Genomic DNA, 23,281 nt, shown 5'->3' on the forward strand with positions numbered 1-23,281 from the left:
GTATACTGCGTATGTTACCACCAGTATAAGATCATAACCTATACTTCATATGATCACAGAAGGGTGGCTAGTAATATTGCATTGATTTCATAGATTTCATTCAAACTGGGATTGTGCTGATCAAATACTGGACACCTGGGGCATTAAATAAGGACCAATACAATACAATACAGGGTGCCATGGGTGCATTACATGCCTGTGAGAGCCTGCCACACCAATGGAACGTGCATCCAATCACTTTGAGGGACTCCAAGCCAGTTGTGAATATTGTCCCACATGTAAAATGCTAGTGAGCAATGGTTGTTGCTCACATCATTCACACCATGCTGCAAAAGCTGGCCAGAAAAGGCTACAACAGTGCCAGGCTGGTAATTGAATTGAAGACCAAGAGAGGGAATGTCAAGAATGCATTCAGAATAATTGCTGACACTAATGAGCATGTCATACCAGTTGGCATGGGATTGTGGGTCATGATGGAGGGGAGCTGACTGGTTAGCAATCATGGAGATGCTGGTATAAACCATTGGCCAGTGTCAGAGGACTACTGACATTTCAGGATCATTCATGGCAGACCACTCAGTCAGCTGCTGCATGGCTTGGCAACCAGCATTGTGCAAAGGAGGGTGCATAATTGAAAGTGTAGCAGAGAGAATTGCCAATGGCATTTGGACAGCATGGATCCATTGCCAAGTGGCTGGAGCTGCAAGGTCAGCAGATATGGAAGGCTGGTGTGCCAGTGTCTACAACATTAGCAATGAGTGTTTTGAGATGAAGCATGAGGATGGCCCTCACAGCATGACCAAGTTGATGCCAGGCCAGTGAAAGCTCTAAGCAGCCCACCAGCAAACAGTGATCCACTGGAAAGTAATTGGGTGATGTTTGCCAGGAACCATGGGATATGCTTCAAGTCAACATATTGGAAAGTGGGGGAATAGCTCCCATCATCTGGTCCTTGATAGGGTTGTGAACTGAGGACAGCAGGATACATCACAATGCCTACCTGCATTGATTGTGACATTGCACTGGGCAGATACCACAAAGCAATTGCATCCCCTTCACCCAAAATGATTGCAGGAACATCCAAATACCCACTCAGATATGGTGGGTGAGTGGAAAGGATGCAGGCCTCCTGGTTCAAATTGAAACCTGTTTCTCAAGGTGATAAGCTTTCTGACAGCCTGATTAATTCAATGCTGGAGGGAACTGCAATAAATGTTAGTGGGACATGTGGCAGCTCTCTTAAAACGGCATATGGGGATTATGATAGGCCTGGGCCAGTGTTGCCACCATTTGATTGAGTGCAATACATGTCTGAATCTCAAGTTCAAGAGGTTGTGGCAGGACAGCAGCAGTGCAAGGATGCATCTCATGGAGAACTTGGCAGCACATGTACTCCACAGGCTGGTCAGAAAGTAGATAGTTGGATGGGAATGTGCTGGTACCAGACATTTCTAATGTGATCAGGTTGGGGAAGTTAAGGGAATCCACTGGCAACAAGGAGGATATTGTCTGGAGATGTGAGGAATACATATGGCATGGATCCCTCCAGCCATGGCAATTGTGTGGCCAATGTTGCTGGCAATGGTAGTGACTAATGTGGTAACATTGAACTAACTGTGGCATAGAAGCTCTCTGCAGCAATGAGAACACAGCCTCATTGGCATTTTGGAATGCAGCCTGGCCAGAACACAACCTTGAACAACCATGAATGCTGCTGAAGTATACATTACAGAAGATATTAGCCCCTTCCACATGTTCCAATTGGGGGTTGCACATTTCTGATACTGCTGGCAACATGAATCAAGGTCCAGATGACCAGCCAGTTTTGCTAGTGGCATCTTTGAATGGGCAGTTTTCGAGCACCATGCCAGAGATGGTTCAATGGCACTGGCACATCATGGATCTCTGACTGTGAACCTGGTGGATAGCTTTGTGGACTGCCAGCCCAAGGATGATGTTGACATGATTGGGGCCATGGGGAGAAGAGTACACAAAAGACCCATTGATCAAGGGAATGCCCCTATTCATTTACTGGCATAGATTCTGATAAGGTAAAGCTACCAGCCCCAAAGTAAACTCATTATAGATGGTTGATAATATGTACAGAGGCTGTATATTCATTCCCACATGTTCAACACTGACTCCACCCACACAACCTGTAAAGCAAGTTTAGATCAGGTAACAGCTTCCAGTGATGACATCTGCTCCTGTGAATGTAAGATTAACTTGGAAAGATACAATAACTCTTGATCAATATCCTTCAAGCCTTCTGTGCACATCATGTGTAGTGCAGCACATTTGGCAGTGGGTGATGGATGTGAATTAATAAGCAGTGGTAGTGAGATGCCACCATTCTGATACAATGGGTAAGTTGGAAGTGAGTGAAGGTGTGCCACCACTTACCAATACTCCTGTGAAAAATTCCATGGCTTCTGTAATTACATTCTGCAGAGGTCTCCTCTCATATCCCAATTCCACTTTGCCACTGTCATTCTGCCACCATGCATGGGACATAGTAGTGGCCAGTTTGACACGGCACTCCTTAATCCTAGTCAGGCAGGGATTCAAGCTTCTGATGAAAGCTAAAATGTCATGGGGACTCCAATCGCCATTGTTCAGGTACATTAACAGCCTGTTGGCTGTGAGCAGCACAATCAGGGTAATGGGATGGTGAGATGCCATGCCCATCAGATGCTCCATTGTACCCTGTACCACTATCAACCATTGCACCACCACAGGAACAGTGGCTTACCACTTCTGCCAGGAAATGTTGATACCAACTAGTGTGCTGGTATTCAGACCAATCTGGCTTCTTCATGGCAGTGACAAGGTGATGAAACCTTATTCCCAAGTACTGTATGGCCATGGAGAGTTTGGCCATGGTGAACATTGACAACATGACTTACTGGCATGAAAGATGAGATGTCATACTATATAAGCATTGGCCAACTTTCCCATGGCTTTGCATGGTGGCATGCATCTGCTGTTAAGGCAGCACTCATTAGCAAATGCTCAGCTTGCATTCAACTACACCAACCAATATGTGATCCATAACCCTGGCATCATTTGGGAGATCTCAAAAATGATGTCGTTGCAGATAGCTAGTGGTCTCTAGATGGAAATTGTTCACAGAAGACATGCTAATCTGCCATACATCTGGCATTGCTGTGCAGCATAGCATGCCAGCCTGGCCTATCCCTTTGCCAATGCAGCAGCCTTTCTGCTGGTCCAAAATCTTACCTTGTTTTCAAACAAGTTTTTAGTCCACTCCTGCTCACATTTCAACAGCTGAACCTCCTCCTTCCATGTGATTGCTCCTCTCACATTCTGACATCCAATCATTGGTGGCCATGTCCCTTGGTACATCCATTGTCCAGATCCAAGGTAGGGTATTGTCTCTGTGACCTCTGGCATTTGGGTCAGATACTGCCATGCTGATAGTTAGGTTGGAGTCATTCAACTCTTTGTATTGTTCCAGGATATCCAGCCTGGCCCCTAACCTGCCCATTTGAATGCAGCACCAGCAGTTCACAGTGGCATGACATTGCACTGCTGCTTCAGCATTGGCCACCCTTCCCCAGGCATGTGTGGCCATGTGGTAATTACTTCCATGGTGAATGTCAGTTCGAAAGATGACCACCTTCTCTGCAAGCACAAGCTGCAGTTCATGAAGACAATCATTGGCCTGTCCTTGCCACAGTTGCAGCTCCATTATTGTCACATACCACAGGCCAGATTGTTCAAAATGATCTTTGCCAACATTGGATGGCAGCAGCAATGCAATGGTTTCTGGATCATGCAGGTTAGATGACTGGCACAGCTTGGCATCCTCAAATCTGTCCCCAAATAGTTTTTTGGCAGTGTCAAAAATGCCATGTATATGGGACTGGAGACAATCATGGTGACATGCAATGGTGAGATTTTGAGCTTCTTTTGCTCTTGAGGTGATGTGCTGGCATGCCACTGTAAGCTGGATTTATGCTCCCTCTATCTTCAATGCCTTTGCAATCCAGGTCACCATACCCTGCAAATGCCTTGGCTGGGGGATGGCCAGTAAATCTATCTTGATTGCCTTTGCAGAGGGAGCTTCAATACCACTCAGTGCAAATCCTGTCCAGGTTAACCTTCATTACCTACCTTTCTGCAGCCTGACCTCATATATATCCATGGCCTGTGGCATTGACAGCTGGTCTTTCAATGCCACTGCTGCTTCTTCCCCCCATGATTGGCTGATTGCTGGTTGGACATTACCATTCAAATCAGCAAACCTGCCTTCAACCACTAAATAAGATTCCTCAGCAACCTTGAGTTTCCACTTGAGTCTCATTGCTGTAGCCTGTTAGCCATGCAACCATGTCTGGTACAAGCACTAGACTTACACATTCTGACCATTTTCAGGAAATTGCTATCATTCATTTGGAAATCAAGTACCTCCTGCCAATGGGGAGTATCCATGCATCTAGCAGATGGGGAAATGATATTCAGGGAGGACCACAAGGTTTCCATGATCTCCCCATCCACCTGGCCAGCACCCACAATGAAATTGGGAGCATATTGTGGAAAGCATTCTGTGCAGTGGCCATGAACATGCCACAACCCAATGCCAGGGCAGATCCACATGCCATCCAGCATGGATATATAGGCATTGGCATGTAGCTGTCATTCTAAACCTTTGCTATACTGGCAGTTAATATCATAGAAATGTATCACTTGCTAGCCAGGGACTGTGCCATGCCTGACAGCATGCACAAGCACATAGTCCATGTTAATGTGCCTGTGATGTTGATGTCAATATTGTCATACATTGTTACAAGGTTATTCATACTGTTTGCCCTTCTGGAAGTCAACCATTGCATGTGGCACAAAACAGCCATGTCATGCACAGGCACATCCACCTATTCCTGTAGATGCAAGCTGCTGCTGGTTGGCATTTGCTTGATTAACTGCCCAATGATTGCTGCAATCTGAGATCTTGTAGTGTGATCAGTCCATTGGGTAATACATTCCTACACATCACCCACCTCAACCACATTTTTAGTGCTGCTCAAATATTCCTTGTATGGCTGTGATGCAACCATGTACCCCTTTCCATCCATCAACCAGGCTTTTCTGCCAGCATCCTTTGGATGCATATGCTCTGCCTTGAAATTCCCATCCATGACCAAGCTTCTTGCCAGTGTCCAACTGGATTACACATTATATAAATGGCTAGTGGTGTTCATGTTATCACTCACTGGGAATAATCTGTTTCATCTTCAGGAATGTTGATGCTGGGCTGAGGACAGGCCAGACAGAATAACACTAATTCCCCAGGGCCAGCATCTTCTGCACTTGTATGGGATCCCTGCCATTTCATGCTAGAGGTGTCAAACTGCCATCCCATAAACTGCCGTCCCATTGTGTTCCCTCCATCCCCGTACCCTTGACTACCTGTAGTCGAGGGAATAACCCTCCGCCTGTGACATCGTTGTCATTGCCGTTGTCCTCATCTTCATCTTCACTGTCTATGTCACACACTGCCTCTACTCCCCTGCCATCTACGCCACTGCCTGTGGCCCCACCCAGCACTGCTCTGTCTCCACCTATCTCCCCTGCACACATCCCATTACCAGCATCCCTTCCACTGTCTCCGACTTCCACGGATAGCTCATCGTCATCTGACAGCTTCACAATGGTTCTCCCTGTCTTCACAATGTCCTCAACACAGTCTCAGGTAGCGCGATGCGAAAATACCACTCCTGGAAAAACCCCTCCCTTCTTAACAGCAGGTGACATCACCCCAGAAGGGTTGCGAAGCTGGGAACTAGGTTGCGAGAATTACTTTCGGCTAAAAAGTGTAGCAGAGGACATTCAGGTTGCCAAGGTTGTGGGTCACCTTCTGGATCCTCATGTGCAGGACTGGATTAGTAACAATGGCAGTCGACTGACTGCCCTCTCCTTCTTGGAGTTTATGGATGAAGTCTGTACATACTGGCTTCCCAGTGACTGGGTGGAAGCTATCCAGCAGAAAATGCTCTCGTCAACACAGGGTAACAAAGCCTTCCACTTGTGGGCTGTCGAGGTGGAGAGTCTGAATGTTCTGTTATGGGGTAGCGAGTTCCACCTCACTGAAGACCATCTTCATTTTCACCTAGAGTCTCACATGCACCCAGATCTCACTGCAGAATATCGCTTGTCTGGTGGCTGCTGTGAGAAGCAGTTCCATGCTTGGCTCGACCTGGTCCGCTTGCTTGATGAGAAACGCATTCACAATGCTGCAAAACTCGATGTGGCTCTTTGTAGAAAGCCTTTTCAACCTAGCTGTTCAGCTAACACTGCAGCATCGGGTTTGAAGGCACCAGATGGTCGCACCTGCACTCGCCCTCCTGCTCTCACTGTTGAGGAACGCCAGCTCCTTTGGGACAACTTGGGCTGTTTCAAATGCTGCCGTCTCTTTCAAAACCATACCACACATGATTGCCTGAATGATTTCCCTGACACAAAAAACTACAAAGTGCTGACTGCTGCCGATGTTGAGGCCGCTCATAAGAAACATGCCAAACCTATTGCTGCAATCATCGAAGAGGAGCCTGCAGCAAAGCACTCCCACATCACTGAAGTGGATGATGACACAGATGCCATTGCTGTTGTCATGCCCTCTGCTGCACTGGGGGATGGAACTGACTCAGGTGAAGAGTACATCACACCTCTTTCCATTCCCCATCTCTGGTGGTCCTGCCTCCTGGAAGGACCTAATGTGACCTTCCCTCTACCTGTGAAGGCACTGATTGACAGTGGTTCTCATTTAGTTCTGATTGATGAAACCCTTGTCTCGAAGCTAGGGTTACGGCACTGTCAGTTGCACAAGTCCCTCGACATTTCGGTAGCACTTTCTTCTGGTAACCAGGAGGTCATGTCTCTGCAGAGTTATGTTGTTCTATCATGTCTTTCCCTGGATGCATGCTTTCGTTCTTGGTCTGTCCGTGCAATCATTGTGCCCTGTTTATGTACACCACTCTTGTTAGGACTCCCATTCCTTGCACATAATCAGCTCATCATCGATCATGCTCTCTGTACATGTATTAATAAAGATACTGGTTATGACTTGTTGAATCCTCCAACTCCTGTCCCAGCTCCTGTCCCCTCACCAGTAACCCCTACCGTTCAGGCTGTCAAGCAACTTAAGGGTGCGGTTCTTGCAGAGCTACATAGCGTTCTGCCTGCATATTGCGAACTTGTGGAGGTGGCATCCACCCCGGTCTGTGGGGTGGATGTTATTGGTGCGGTACAGCATCGCATTAAGGTCCTCACGGCTGCTGAGGAGCTGACAAAGTGCGATGCATGACTCAAGGTTGAGTTTGCTGATTGCTTCCCGAGTGACATCCTGCCCATGGATGCCCTGCCTGATGGTGTGCTTTTCCAGGTCCAGCCCAAGGATGCCAACAAGGTGATCCAGCTTCAGTCATACGATTGTCCAAAGAAGTATCGCAAAGCGTGGAAAATGTTACTACAACAACATCTGGATGCAGGGCGTTTACAGCCTTCCAATAGTACTCACTCTTCACCTGCATTCATTATTCCAAAGGCGGATCCTGCCGCATTGCCATGCTGGGTCAACGATTTTCGACAACTCAATCTGAACACAATCCCCGATAACCACCCATTACCCTGCATTGATGAGATCCTTCGTGATTGTGCTAAAGGCAGGTATTTCGCAAAACTGGATATGACCAATGCCTTCTTTCAGACCAAGGTTCATCCAGACAACATTAAATGGTTAGCCATGCACACACCTTGGGGCCTGTACGAGTGGACTGTCATGCCTATGGGGGTGTGGAATGCCCCTGTGGTTCATCAGTGTCAGATGTCTGCTGCCCTCTGTCATCTAATCAGTCGCATTTTCCATGTGTATCTCGATGACATTATTATCTGGTTGCAGACACTCGAGGAACATGAACACAATGTCTGTGTGGTCCTCCAGGCTCTCCGTGATGCTAAGTTATATTGTTCTCTTAAGAAGACTTAGTTGTTTTGTACTGAAGTTCTGTTTCTTGGCCATCACGTCTCTGCTCATGGAATCGAGCCTGACTCTTCCAAGATTGCAAGGATCCTTGATTGGCTGGTACCATGATCAGTTACGGACATGTGGGCCTTCCTGGGCCTTGTTCATTATGTTGCAGATCATCTTCCCAATCTCACAGAGCACATGCATGTTCTGAATGCATTGACAACCAAGGCTGCAGAACTCAAGTTCCCTGTCTGGAATGATGACCATCAGTGGGCCTTCCAGGCCATCAAAGATCTCGTGGTCAGTCCCCACTGTTTGACGACGATTGATCATGATAATCCAGGTGACAACCACATTTTCCTTACATGCGATGCCTCGGACTTCTGAACTGGGGAAATTCTCTCTTGGGGACCCACTTGGGAGATGGCTTGGCCAGTTGCTTTCAATTCCACTTCCCTTCACGGTGCTGAACTCAATTACCCTGTGCATGAGAAGGAACTCCTTGCCATCATTCATGCCTTGAAGAAGCGGAGGGTTGAGCTGCTTGGGACCCCGGTGTTGGTGTATACTGATCATTGAACCCTTCAGCACTTTGCCCTACAATGCGACCTCTCCCAGCGCCAAGCTTGCTGGCAAGAATACATGTCCCAGTTTGATCTGACAATTTGTTATATTCAAGGGCGAGCGTAATGTGGGTGCTGACACCCTGTTGTGATGCTCGGATGATGCCCCCCCATGGCTGCAGTGTCCAGGGTCGAGGTGGACAAGTCGCTGACAGTGGAGATATTGAAAGGATACACAGAAGATCCCTTCTGTCAGCGACTATTCTCTCTTCTTGACTCACTGCCCGGCCTACAGGAACAAGATGGCCTGTTGTACCTTGTGGATCACTTGGTGATCCCCTGTGTACATTCACTACGAGAATGCTTCTTTCACCTCGCCCATGATGCCTTAGGCCATTTTGGCACGGACAAGACCTATGTGGCTCTCCATAATTCATTCTACTGGCCTAACATGCATCGTGACCTTGCATCTGCATATATCCCAGCTTGCACTCATTGCATGCACAACAAGTCTCTGACTATGGCACCAGTGGGCCCATTACATCCCCTGCCAGTCCCTGATGCTTGTGGAGACTCTGTGGCCATCGACTTCATCAGTCCCTTACCAGAGGACCACGGCTTCAATATGATCGTCACAATGACAGACCGCCTTGGCGCTGACATATGCCTTGTGCCTTGTCGAAGTTCCATCACCGCCTCAGAGTTTGCTACACTTTTCTTCGATCATTGGTATTGTGAAAATGGCCTTCCCTTGGAGGTCATTTCAGATTGAGATAAGCTTTTCTTATCTCGCTTCTGGAGGTCCCTTCACAAGTTGACAGGAGTTAAACTCAAGATGTCTTCGTCATACCATCTCCAGACCAATGGGGTAAGCGAGCACACCAACAAGACAGTCAACCAATGTGTTCGCTTCCATGTTGAATGTAGCCAGAAAGGCTGGGTCAAGGCCCTGCCTTGCATACATTTCCATATTATGAACACTGTTAGCAATAGTATGGGATTCTCCCCATTTCAGCTCCACCTTGGTCGATCTCCATGTCTCTTACCCCCCATCTCCACTTTGGATGCTGAGATGACAGAACATGCAGATGCTGCTGCCTTTTTGGCTCATCTAGAGATGGATGTCCTCGAAGTGCGTGACAACTTACTCACGGCAAAGGTGGCTCAAGCTCATGCAGCTAATTGATGCCGTGTCCCTGACCCAAGGTTTTCGGTTGGGGACAAGGTTTGGCTGTCTACGAAACATCATTGTCATGAATATCTTACTAATGGAACAAATTGTGTAGCCAAATTTATGCCACAGTATGATGGCCCCTACACCATCTTGTCAGCTTTGCCCGAAACCTCCTCCTACGTCTTAGACATGCCTCATGCAGCCAACGCATGCACCACATTCCACGTCAGTCAACTACACACCTTCATGCCTAATGATACAACACTCTTCCCCTCTCGTGAGCTACCTCGCCCGGGCCCTGTGGTCATGGAGAATGGTCAGTTGGAGAACTTGATTGAGCAGATCTTGGATGAGAAGCAGGTTGGGAGGATGAAGAAGTATTTGGTGCAGTGGTTAGGGTATGGACCGGAGGATGATGAGTGGTTGATGAAGAAGGATCTGGAGGATTGTGAGGCATTAGATGTTTGGGAAAGGGAGCACCTGCTGTAGGGCATTGAGGTTGACGAAGAAGAGTTGAGGACAGGTTGACAAAGAAGATGTTGAGGTTGATGAAGAAGAGTTGAGGTCAGGTTGACAAGGAAGATGCTGAAGAAGATGCAGGGTTCACGCCCACTCATGCTCCCTCTCCCCCTGGTTGCCTTTTTTTTTATGGGCTGGGAGGGTGTAAGCATTTGCTTACCTTACCACTTACTGCTTGCCACTCACGCACTGTATGCACTGTTCATGCTATTGCTTCACGTCATCACATCTCCTATTCCCTCAATCGTGCCCTTGTCTGGGCATGTGGATCCCTCCTGCTGTGTTGTACTGTTTGGACCCTGGAGGTATATATACTGGTGCTGCATGTATGCGCAGGTCGTCTCTTCTTTTTCTCTCTTTCCTCTCACTTGCTCTGTTGAGCATCTTGTATCAGCATATACACTTGATTGTCTAATCCCCACATGCCTGTCCACATTCTATCATCGTCGTGAGCTGTTCTGAGTGTACTCACCCTGCAGCGGTAAGTTCCAGCTAGCAAGGTCTGACCACTGACTATGGTAATGCTGTCTTAGGATCTGGCACATGATTTCAGTGCTGGCACCTGCACATTGCCTAGAGATCAATGAAATGAATGAGCACTTGCAAAAAGCCTTGTCCTACATCATGCCCATAGTGACTATACCATCCACAGTGTCTCAATGCACATTGCCCAATTACCAAAGATCTTGGATCCATGCAGTCTGAGAGGCACCACCTTTGCACATGGCTCAGGGATGGAAATCTCATGATTGACTAACAACCTTAGCCATCTTTGGAAACTGTCTGATCAACTGGCATGCAAGAATGGACTAGACATGGAAATGTAACCTTCATTGACATGGGAGAATGCCAGAGAAGTCTATTTCTCTTCAACAGACATCATACTAGCTGTCCCCAGAAAATTTGCACACAAGCACCTCCATCATCAATGGCATCCAGTGACTACAAAAGTGACTCTTTCTCCAACAACACTGAACCCTCCCTGCTGCAAAAGGGAACCAGTCTTCAGCCAGCTGAAATTGAGATTCTTGAGGCCAAGCTAGAGTCATGGAAAAATGCTGACCAAAACAAGAGGAGCTCCATCATGTTAACCCTCAGAAACAAGATAAAGAACCTTGATGCAAATGTGATGCTGAAAATGCATGAATGGGTTTGGAAGAAGAAGGTGTGCCACACCTGTGATTGATTACCTGGCATGTCCTTACCATTTCCAGGCAATTCATCTTGAGCTTGACACCTGTCAGTTGGTGAAGTGACTTCCAAATGCCAGACACAAAAAAGCTTATCATGGTCTGAGACAATCTCCAAGGGGAGACTGTTCTCACAATACCAGTGGTTGAAGAATAAAGAGGCAAACTCTGTGGCAGTGATGGAACTCCAACAGGATACAAGACACATGTCTGCACCAAGACAGTCCATCATGGTGATGATCATGTTGAAGCCATGATCCTCCAGCAAAGGACCAATGAAGTTGATAGTGATGGAGTCACCATGAGCATCTGGAACAGGTAAAGCATGCAGAGGGCCTGCAGGTGCCATAGTTGGGGACTTGTTGCATATACAGTGGGTGCAAGTGGGGATATATGCAGATGCAAGGTTGCATTGCATATTAGGCCAGTAGAATGAGTCCTGTAAAGCTGTGTATGTCTTGTCTGTGCCAAAGTGGCCCAGGGCATCATGGGCAAGGTGAAAGAAGCATCCATGAAGGGAGTGCATGTGGGGAACCACCAGACAACCTGTGAGGTACAAGAGACCATTGCATTCCTGCAGGCTGAGTAGTGAGTCAAGGAGTGAGAAGAGATGCTGACAGAAGGGGTCCTCCATATATCCTTTCAGTATCTCCACTGTTAATGACTTGTCTACCTCAACTGTTGACACCACAGCAACCAGAAGGACATTGTCCAAGTGATGAGACAATGCATTTGCTCTGACATTATGCTTGCCCTGCACATAACAGATGGTCAGATCAAACTGTGACATGTACTCCTGCCAGCAAGCCTGGTGTTGGGAGAGGTCACATTGTAAGGCAAAACTCTGAAGGGTATGATGATCAGTATATACCAACACTGGAGCACCAAGCAGCTGTTATGTTTCACCCCTATTTTCTCTCTTTTCACTGTACATTTACCTTGAGTCTGATCTGTTGGACCATCTTTCCTTTTTGAGCTGTCTTCTCTGTGATCCAATAGCTTGCTATTTGGAGCTCCTTCTCATGTACCAGATAATTGAGTTCAGCACCATGAAGAGGTGTCAAATCAAAGGCAACCTGCTGAGCAGTCTCCCAGGTAGGTCACCAAGAGAGGATCACTCCCATTCAGAAATCTGAGGTGTTGCATGTAAGATGTATGTGGTTATCACCTGGATTATCATGGTCAATAGTCATCAAACAGTGAGGACTGACTACCAGAATTGTGTTTCACATTGGATGATTTGCCTATTTAGTTGGAATCTCAGGCACTGGTCTATGTAGCTGTGAGCCAGGCTCTGCCATTGGAGCAGATGGGAAACATGCAAAACAAACAGCAATGCTATTCCAGAACAATGCATCCTACTTTTATCTGAGCTTCTGCTTCATATATGCATTCAGGATTATTGACTTGTACCAGTATTGCTGTCATGCCATGGGAATCATTCATAGGCAGGATAAAAAATGCAACATCTGCATATCTCATCATCCATCTTTAACCTCTGACTCTTCCACTCTCCAATCACCATCACCACTCTCACCATCAAACTACTCCATCATCTCATCATCAGAAACATGTCATCATCATCATCTTGCAAGCTCTTCAAGAAATTGCCTGAGCTTGATGCTGTGGCCAACCATGTCCTTCAAATTTACTTTGAGGATATTGTGGAAAGCAGCAAGCTGGGAAAGGTGGACAAGATTGTGAAGTGGAGAGGTGCCATCAAGGTGATAAATGATGAACTAGTGCATCATAACATCATCACATTTTTTTCACTAACTGATGCATTCAGGACACTGTATGTGACCTCATCACTAGGACAGATGAGATTCCAATGACCCTCATCAGTGTTGACACATTCTTAAAGTGGCATGAAGACCTTGGCTCAATTGAGCACCCATGGCCTGAGTGGAAGACTGCCCTATCCCCTTCCAAAACTGATGTTGCCAACCACAAGTGGCTTGACATCATCGAGTGTCGATACAACTACCACCAGTTGGGCCTCCCTATGCCCCACATTGTGCCAACACCAACACCACCCACTCAAGAGACTGAAATGCCTATGAGTGACAAAGGAAAATGGAAAGTGACCAAGGCAGAGGTGGAGCAAATGATAGCAGATAGCTCACACAGGATGGAGGTGGATGATGAGGGTGAAGATGAGGTGCCAGAGAAGGAGGATGATGAGGAAGAACCAGTGCAAGGCAGGCAGAAGTGCAAAGCTGCCATGAAAATGATGTCCCATCAATCCAGATGTCAATCCTGCTCTAGGAAGGCAACAGTGGAAACCAATGATGACGAAGACATTCCCACTCAAGGCCAATTGAAATGCAAGCCTCATCCACAATTGGACAGACTATATGGTTGTGCTGCCATAGCTGCCAGAAGGATGCCTTCCCCTGACCCTCATTCCTGCAACTTGTGCCACAGACACAAGGTCTGATGCTACAAGAACCCTGGGAAGTCCTGCTTCCTGTGCAACAGTCACAAAATTCAATGTAGCCATGCCAAAGACAGGCTTGCTGCTCCAACTTGACAGAATCCATCACAAGCCAGGGGAAAAAAGTGAGCTCAAAGTCTGTCCCCAATGATGGAGGCCCAAGAATCCAAAAGTCCAAAGGAACGTCCCCCAAAGCAACACATTTCGATGGCTTCCAAAGCCATCAACACTGAGGTTGGGCCCTCCAACCAGGGAGAGACAATCCCCAAGGGATCTTCACTCAGTATGTTCACAATTTCATGTATTTATGCTGACTCAAATTTTATTTAGAGATTCATATTCCTGCATTCAAATGCAGGGATTCCTGCCCAATCCCAGCCACTGTATGAGCAGATTCAATCATCAAGGCTGGCCCATCCATTGCACAGGAGGTAGAGGGATCTATGGCAGCAGGTACATTTAATCAATCCACATTTACACTAATTATTGCAGTTAACCCTTGTATTCACAGCAGACACCCACCCATCGACAACAGCAGCACCCATCCAACTCACAACCACTGCAACTCCCAGCACACCATCACCTGTCTGTGCCCCAATGAATGTGATAAACTAATTGAAGAAAGTTCATCAACCTTAAAGCACTGTTGAACAGTAATGTCAACATACATTCAGACATCCAACTCTTTGATTCTGTGTCCTGTGGGACATCAGTTGACCAAAACCATGGAAGATGGGTTCTGCAGTGCTCCTGTGCATGTTGGGAGAAGGCTGCTGTCTGCACAGCCAGGTCTTCTTTATGAAGCTCTTGATAATGTCCTAAGATATCTGCACCTGCACCAAGTACAACCATGGCAGCTCTGCATCAATTATAAATCATGGCCTGTTGTTTTACTGAGACATTGATAGCATGGATCATATCCCAGGCCCATGTTTTCACAGAATAGCTCTTAGCTGTGCACACCACCCCCCAAAAGACAGCCACCTTGTCTGCCAATGTAAGATGGAGGCCATGTAGTGCATCATTAGCTTGACCTGTGCGAAGCTTCAGCTCCATTTCTGCAAGATTTTGAAGCCCTCAAGTTTGACATGCATCAATGCCAAGAGCAGATGGAAGTGGCAATTTGTCCTGCAGTCCTGCCAGGGTTCCATCTGAAGCAGGCAACTCATCCCCCACATTGTTCAGCCAACCATCATCTGAAGCATAATCCTGCTCTGAATTTGCATCAAGAAACATGGTCTGCTGTGCAGATTCACTGGTGGAAGTGTTGGAGCCTGCTTCAAGGTGCAGCTTCAAGTAAATCACAGCATCTGTGATAAAATCTGATTGTTCAGATGCAATGCGATCAGCATGGCATGCCATATCCAATTTTTTCAATTCTGATGCCCATTCCCTGATGTCCTTTCTGTCCATGTGAAGTGAGGTTATGGCCTCTTCTAAGCATAAACCATGTGCTAGCCAACTAGCTGCTCCATGTAGGCTTCTGCTGGGTCTTGGTTCCTCCAATAATGCTAGTTTGATGGCATGCACTGTTGGTGCTTCTCATGATATGTCAGTATTTTGCATTTATCCAAAAAGGTGGATGCCATACTCACCCTTAATTGAACTTCAAAGATGTCCATGACAGATGGGTCATCAATGCAATCATGCAGTGCATGAATCTCTTGTGTTTGCCAGCTGTTTCACTGCTCTGCAGTCAAGGCTTCATCTAGCTTTATATATGCCTGCCTCACCAATGGCACTGCTGCTTGAGCCACTTTGAGCTTCTGCAATAGGCTATCCACTTAATCTTGGATGTCAGAGAGTGTGCTGCAAGTGGATCCTCAGACTAACCAATCTGAATCATCTTCATGAAGTTGGAATCATTCATCTGGAAATCCAGCAGTTCTTGGTGGTGTGGTGAGGTCATCCCATGTGCAGATGTGGATGCCACATTAAGGATGGACCACAACATTTCAATGATTTCTCCATCTACCCATCTGGCCCCCTTGATGAACAGTGGGGCATACCATGCATAACATTCCTTCTTGTGCCCATGCACATGCCATATGCCAATTCCAGGGATAATCCAAAGTGACAATGGGATATCAATCATCTCACTTCAACCCACATGCTTCTGCAGATTCATCATGTAGGAGCAGTTAATGTTGTAGAAGCAAACCACTTGTTTGATCCCTTCCATATTGTATCCCAATGCATTTGCCAAAGAGTAGTCCATGTTCAACTGTCTGCAGCACCATCAGCAGGTGTCAAAATTGACAATTCAACCTCATACCATTCTGGTCACATGAAGCTTTCCCCAGGCTGCATTTGCCTGACTGATAGCTCTGTGGTTGTTGCAGGTGGATTTCTGTGCCTGAGCTCAGATCATGTTTTGCATGGGTTGAATGAATTCATACCTCCACAATATGTGGAGTGGCCTTCACATAGTCCATGTAGTGTGGATTGGTCACCATATAACCTAGTCTGTCCATCAACCGCACTTGATCTTCGGATTTCCACTCATGCATGTGTTCCACTTTAAAGTGTCTATCCATTACTACTGTGCGGGTGAACTGCCAGCTGGAGAAGGTCAGCATATGAGGATTGCATTATTGGAGCTGCTTACTGGTCCAAATCCTCATTAGTATCAACATTTATTCCAGGCTGGGGGCATGCTGTGCAAAATAATGCCAGTCCACCTTTCTCTGCTGACCTGGTTGTCCCACAGAATCCATTCCATTTAAGTAGCTTGAGGTATTGCCATTTCTGTGCAACCTGTAGAAGCTCATGGTATCTATCCTGATTGACCCTTCAGACATTCCAACACTTGGAACCAAACTACCAAATCTTACTGGAATGAGGTGTGGAAACACACTGGATGTGATCCGATGCAACTTGCTGTAATAGTTCATACTGGACATTCCACATTCCAGGTTGTCCCTCAGGAAGTCATCCAGAACTGTGAATGTGAATGCAGTGCTTGGCTTCTCAAACATTGAGGGAAATAGTTTGGCTCTGAGTAACTGTATGTATTGGGTTTCTGCAGTCTCACATTCACACCAATTCACTACAATGAAATGAACACCTGTGACATCCACAATGGTGAGATATCTTGACCCTGCTGGAGGATGGAGGTGCTTTGGGTTTTCTTTGATATCTTCCACATCTTCCCATTCTTGATCATCCATAGGCAGAGGTTCACCTGCTGCTTTCTGGGCTTGTGTGATCGCATGGGGACAGGGTGCTCTGCTATGAGTCAAAGTGTGGTTCAGTGGTGAAAACCAACCAAAACCAACACAAAAGAGAAAAAGAGTGAGTGGTGGTGTGCCTATGCAGTATCTAGATGGTAGAACCTGTTCTTTGGGAGGGTTTTTTGCAAGCTACAACACTCAAAGATGAGTGCTGAGGGTTGGGGGTGCTCCTGATGAAGAAGGAGCAGGAATGCGAGAGAGAATGCGATAGGGTAGACTGCTGTCAGCCTACAGAAGGATGGATGATGACTTAATTTGATGTCCTAAGCTGCACTGAGCTCAGGGAGGGCTTGGAGTGAAGTATATTGATGATAGACAAGGATAAGCAAAGTAGATGATAGTTAGACCCTTAATAAAGTCTCAACTATTGAAGCTGCTGAATGAATTACTGAGTGATGATAAAATGCAAGCAAGAGGGGCTCTCTCTGATGTCTTCTTTTTTGCTATCTAAGTACAGTGATTTATATACAGTACAGGGGTGTTGCCCTTGGAAAACAAGGTGCAAACACTTGGTAAGTGATTGGTAACTGATGAGTAAGGAATGTAAACAATGGATAATCGTCTTGGAAAGCATTGGTAAGCATTGGTAAGGATTAGCAAGCCAAAAAGTGAAGAATCAATAAGCAAAGTCACAAGATTGGTAAGTATTGGCAACAGGTGAGTCAAAGACAGTCAGAACATCAAAGTATGAGTCAAGTGATGTCAGGAACTGGGAAAGCACACTGGAATTGCATTAGGGGGAGGCTGTGCATGTCACATCTTGAAGAGATCACTTCTAGGCCAAGGTGGGATGACAGAGAGGCAGTGCTGATCTGATGCCAATATAGTACATACATCCAAAAGTGGACAGGGTGAGTCAGATGTCAACAGGGGTCAAGCTTTGGGGGTCTGTGGGGGTGACAGGAGCATAGGGGATTGCAACTTTCCCCCCCAAACCATCCTCTCAGTGAAGCAAATAAAAATTTCATGAATGGGGCTCTGTTGGAAGAGAGGATGAAGGGGGAGTGTCTTCTGCCATATCTTGCAACAAGGAGCCAAGATGTGCATCATACTCATCATGGATGCAATCAGGGAGAGTGGAGAACAGTAGATTATACTGTAGCTGTCACAATCTTGGAAGAATGATGGATGAGACTGGTATGAAGACATTGCAGGGAGCAGGGAGGAAGGATCCATATGCTTCTTGGACTGGAGAGACTGAAACAACCACATAAGATGTTTCCAAGTGAATGACAGACCTGAGGTGACCAAAGAACATTCTCCTAGAGGTCATACAGACAAAAAGAACATGCTGTCCAAGCTGGATGGGCTGAGAGGGCAAAGACAAGGGTGGGATGTACCAGGATGCTTCAGGACAGAAGCTGGTAGGAATTCCTGGCAGATATATGTAGCCATGGTCCCTAGCAAAGGGGACAAGTGAAATGATTGATGTAGAGGCAGCCATATCAGAAGAATTTAGTGAAATGAGTGTCTTTTGGAGGGAGTGCACAAATCCTTTCCAATTTTGGAAGGTAAGATCGTGTGGCTGAGCACTACAAGCAAGTGTAGGAATGGTCTTGGTATCTGCAGAAATGGTGGAGATATGTTGAAAACTGGAATGCCATGCACAGGCACTTAAGAATTTTAACCAGTGCTTAACTCACTCCCTTTCCTTTTCTTTGGCACTGATGACTTGTTCTTGTGCAAGGGATGACTGCTGACATTTCTGGCTGTCCTTCTTCACATGAGGGCTATGGTCTTCATCTCCATTCATCAGCTGTATCCATGTCCACCTCACCAAACACCTTTGGTGTGTGACAGTGCTGAGATACTTTGTTGACCAAGTTGTGCACAAGGGTCAGAAGATCATGATCAGGAACAGAAGGATGGCCATTAGTGTGATGGTGGCATTCAAGAACATCAACAACAGCACCACATTGGGAACCCTAAAATAGCAATCTGAATAAATAAAGCTAGCAGGAATGGCATTTTCATACCTCTGGCTGAGCCTTGTCCTTGGATTGTAAGCTTCACAGAGCCACATTGTCATCCTTGTTGCATGAGTACTGAAACTTGTGGTCAGGGGGTAAGGAATTGTGGTGAATAGGATTGCTTGTCATCATTTCTTGGGAGAAGCCTAACAAAGAATGTTGAGCCAATACCATAATAACCTCTGATGCATACCAGGATGAGTTGATTGCCTAAGATTCATTGCACCCCGTCCAAATGCATCATCCTCATCTTTGTTGGACTCATTGCCAGAGACCCTGCCAGCCTCTGCATCCTATGGGTTATTACTCAAGGACTCCAACTCCTCTGCTGAGGAGCCCTCTGATGACAGCTTCTCTGAACTCTTGTGGTGAACATCAGCGGTTGCCAAAGTTTGTCTCAATGAGAGTGAGCTATCAAGGGAGGGGTTGATACAAGAGTTGGGGATGGTAGCAGGTGGCTGGTGGGGGATCAACTGAGACTGGTAGTTGGGCTGGGGTGTTGGTGGATGAGATGTATTACTGGGAACTTGGTCTCCATGAATCATGGTGATATATGGATTATTATTGAGCACTTGAAGGTCAGGTTCCATCCCAGAAGGCATGATATGACTTGGCTGTTGAGCCAGAACACTGAAACCAAAGTGATGGGAGTCTGTGGGGTGCTGATGGAAGACAGGTGTTGCTACTGCTGTTGAAGACTGAGGGACAGGATTCTGAAATGAACATTGAATATCAGTATGAAAAGACACTGAAGGCATATCAACTGGGCTAGGACCATTCACAATGGGAGGTGCATAGGGTGGTGCAGTGACATTGGACTTTGCAAGCAGTTAGCTTGGTATTTGCAAATAACTAGAACTGACCTTTGGTTGTGCATTCTGGCCAGCACTGCAGCCCCCACCCTTTTTCCACCAAGTGGGCAGAGGTGCAAGAGGATTTACAATGGAATTGTTGGGGAGATCTGTTGACTTTCACAGCCATGTAGCTTGGCCTTCAAGGGCAGTACCAATCCACTCCAATTGCTTGGCCCTTCCACCTGAACCCACCCCTGCCCTTCCACTATGATGGAGTCCCACTGTGGCAACAGACTGAGACCCTTTGAGATTGATGGGTGGGCTTCCTAGATGCTTGTTGTTTTGTGGGTCGAGTGCTTCTGTTGGCCTCTGGTCATTGTTTGGCTTTTTTGCTATCCTTCTTTTTTGGTGGGATTGTTCCAGATTGGGTGGACATCTGAAGGTACAAGCAGTTAAGCAGAGAACAGTATAAGATGGAAGCCTGGGGACCACGACAAAATGACACCTTGTGAATCCATATGAACATTGACAGGTTCATTGCAAGATGTAAAACAAAACAACACATGGAGACAGTTACCTGCTGCAAATGAATTGAAACACTTTACATGTAATGTACAGAATGTGAACTAAACATAAAATTCATGCTAAGACTACACACCTGTGAAGCATTTATTGGGTATAGGAGGGTTATCCATGCTCCTTACCTCTTCACAAAGGTGTTTAGAAGACATAATTGCTGAAGACATAACATCCATATCATTCTCCTGACTCGGACACATGCTTGAATTAAGGGCTTTGTGCTGGGCAATGATCTGCTGGAATGCATTTGTCATCTCTAGTGGTTTCACATATGGCATGCTGGCCAAGAAACAATCAAAAAGGGAGATAACATCAGAGAACTGCACTGCAGTTCCACTCAGCAGGGGCTGCCCAAGCAATATGCACCACTTGTTAGCCAGAGGGATTAGATCTTGAAAATATTGCAAGACCTTGGAATCCAGCCTCAATTTGGACAGGTCATTAAGGAATGTGAACTTGGTGCATCTGGCAATTTTGAGATCTTTGGCTGCCTTTTCACTCCACAAGCCAAGAAGTGTCTTTTCATGACTGATATCGTGATGCTCATGGCCAAGTGGCCCATCATAAAGGATGAGGATCCAGATGAAAATGTAGAACAGGGATTCGATATTGTCCACAAATGTATGGTGTATAGTAGTAGGGTGATCAATGAATATGCAGGTGAGAGAGGCACTTTTCCAGATTGATGGGACATTAGTCTTTCCACTTTTAGTGATGGCTTCTTTGAGTTGGCAAAGGATATTCACTGAAAGGAAGGGGACTGTCCACTTTGTGTACTATCAGCTTTGAGTTCCAAAATGTTTTGTGTAGTACTTACTGTGCTACCCAAGTCATATTGCCTCTGTAATGTGACCTGTACAGCAAATTCCCAGTCAAGGAGAAAGCCACACAATCCATTTGTGAAGTCCTTGATCATCATATTGTTGATGCTACAATCTCGATGGAGGACACCCCTCTCGAGAGCCTGCTGTTGGACTGTTAAAGCAATTAGTATTGATTTTACAAGTGGAAGAGGATACATACTTTGTAAAATATCTTGGATGCATGAAACGAGTTCCTTTTTTGTCTTGAACATTACCATTGGCCTTGCACATGGCTTCATAGCCAATTGCACATGAGTTCTCCAAGACTTCATGCACAATTGCCACTTCTCATCACAATATCGTTCAGTTTTATCGACAATGCCTGGCTCGACCTCAATGACCCAGTAGTGTTGCAACTTGGGAACTCTGTCAATGTCCTGGACCAGCTTCATCATGTTGACTTCATGCAGGGCTGTCCTCTGCTCTGACTCCTCCACCCAATAATCCTTGATGATGTAGTATTCCCCATTGTAGCATGCAAGGTAACAAACAGTACCCCTTCCTAGAAAGCCTGTGCTTGAGAATAATACATCAAGCACCTCATAGAAGGTCTTGTTTACTTGGATCCTCCTGATTGCTGGGATGTGTTCAGGTGATGTGGGAGTCAGGAGTGAGTTTGCACTGGGGAGGATGCCCAACTCTGAGTGAGGAGAAGGCATTGTAGGAGAGGGGAAAGGGGAGAGAGGTATCATGAGTGCTCTGCATTTGTGGCTGTGTGCAGGATGGGGGGATATCTCTATGGTCGAATTGAAGCCAAGGGTTGAGCAGGAGCCAAATGCAATGGCACATACAATGTATATGAAGACTTCTGCATCAGTGTGGATATTGATAGAGGGTGAGATTGCACCACCAAAGTGGTTGTAAAAGTGAAGTTGAAGAAGATCACTATCAGTAATTGATAATCCAAGGACATAGTGCCTCCAGGGCTGGTTGATGAGGGTTAGATATGCCTTAGTGTCCATCATCTTCCCAAGGCAGGATGCTGGCTTGAAAGACTCCTTTGAGTACTCAGCAATAACTTTGGGACTTAACCATGTAATCTTGTCAAGGGATACTGGGGTGCTATTGACAAGGATGAGGTTGGGCTTTCAGGAATAACCTGTAGAACCCCACAAGCTGGTTCTGCTCCAGTCTGCCATCCATTGATGCTGGGGTTTTCTGGATAGACTGGGCATCATGGATTTTGTGGCAGTTCTGATAGCATTGAGAAACAGAGCAACTTGCTTTTCAAAGCAGAGCTTTTCCAATTCTACCAGCAGCTCTGAGGCAAGTGGCCCAGGTTGCTCAGGAGGTGAATCAGAGCCTGGGGGTGGACAAAGCTCCCAGTTCCAGCACTTTCTATTGTCATCATATAGGCTGACCAGGCTGTCCTCTGACAAGCCACCCTGGTTGAAGGAGGTGGAATAGCTATGGACACATGCAGGAATTGTTTTCAGAGGGACAATCAGGGACCTGGGAGCTATGGAGGTGAATGTATCTCTGAAGGACTTGAAGATAATATTTGTAACATAACCAAGGCTCTGAGGAGAGCTAACTTGTATCTGTGGTTCATGGATGATGGTGCCCTCAAGTTCTGAAGCAGTGAACTTGTCCATAACATGAACTGTGTGGCCATGTTTGGGTGGGGGGAGAGAACCAATCAGCTTGTAGGTACCATCTATTAGTGGTGCTCAAGGTGGCTCTGGAAGTGCTCTGGAAGTGGCAAATTTGAGAGCAATGCCATGATGGAGTTTGAAAATTATGCCTCCCTATCAACGACATCCCTCAACAGTCTGCTTGCCTGCAGTCACTCTTATCAAAACCCATGGCTTCATCAAGTGGACAAGCTTGTCGAGGAAGGCCTTCTGTAACTGCAACTACTGGTGGTGGATCATCCTCACAAGTACCTGGGAGTGGGAGTAAAGGGAAGGGCCCAGCATCCAACAAGCAGCCAGTGGCTGACTCCTCGATGGAAAGTACCCAGCCAAAAAAC

The 23,281-nt window shown here is 46.4% G+C and overlaps 3 protein-coding genes across 3 annotated transcripts; all 3 read right to left on the minus strand.

Moving 5' to 3' along the window:
- Window positions 1-2,174: 2,174 nt before the first annotated feature.
- F5J12DRAFT_782380 (uncharacterized protein) lies at window positions 2,175-2,881 on the minus strand (the record flags this gene model as incomplete). Its single annotated transcript, XM_051742724.1, has 3 exons — window positions 2,175-2,354; window positions 2,404-2,706; window positions 2,753-2,881. 3 exons carry the CDS (start codon window positions 2,879-2,881, stop codon window positions 2,175-2,177), a joined length of 612 nt encoding a protein of 203 aa, XP_051600440.1.
- A 393-nt stretch (window positions 2,882-3,274) lies between these two features.
- On the minus strand, window positions 3,275-5,159 carry F5J12DRAFT_782381 (uncharacterized protein; the record flags this gene model as incomplete). Its single annotated transcript, XM_051742725.1, has 5 exons — window positions 3,275-3,886; window positions 4,019-4,110; window positions 4,138-4,329; window positions 4,380-4,656; window positions 5,022-5,159. The coding sequence occupies 5 exons, from the start codon at window positions 5,157-5,159 to the stop codon at window positions 3,275-3,277; spliced, it is 1,311 nt and encodes a 436-aa protein (XP_051600441.1).
- Window positions 5,160-19,366: 14,207 nt separating this feature from the next.
- F5J12DRAFT_892156 (uncharacterized protein) lies at window positions 19,367-21,968 on the minus strand (the record flags this gene model as incomplete). The annotated part of the gene is made up of 4 exons (XM_051747546.1): window positions 19,367-19,786; window positions 20,572-21,213; window positions 21,264-21,421; window positions 21,470-21,968. 4 exons carry the CDS (start codon window positions 21,966-21,968, stop codon window positions 19,367-19,369), a joined length of 1,719 nt encoding a protein of 572 aa, XP_051600442.1.
- Window positions 21,969-23,281: the final 1,313 nt, after the last annotated feature.

This window comes from Pisolithus orientalis, assembly GCF_024613125.1.
Source record: "Pisolithus orientalis strain OTSU chromosome Unknown F5J12scaffold_12, whole genome shotgun sequence".
NCBI lineage: Eukaryota > Fungi > Basidiomycota > Agaricomycetes > Boletales > Pisolithaceae > Pisolithus > Pisolithus orientalis.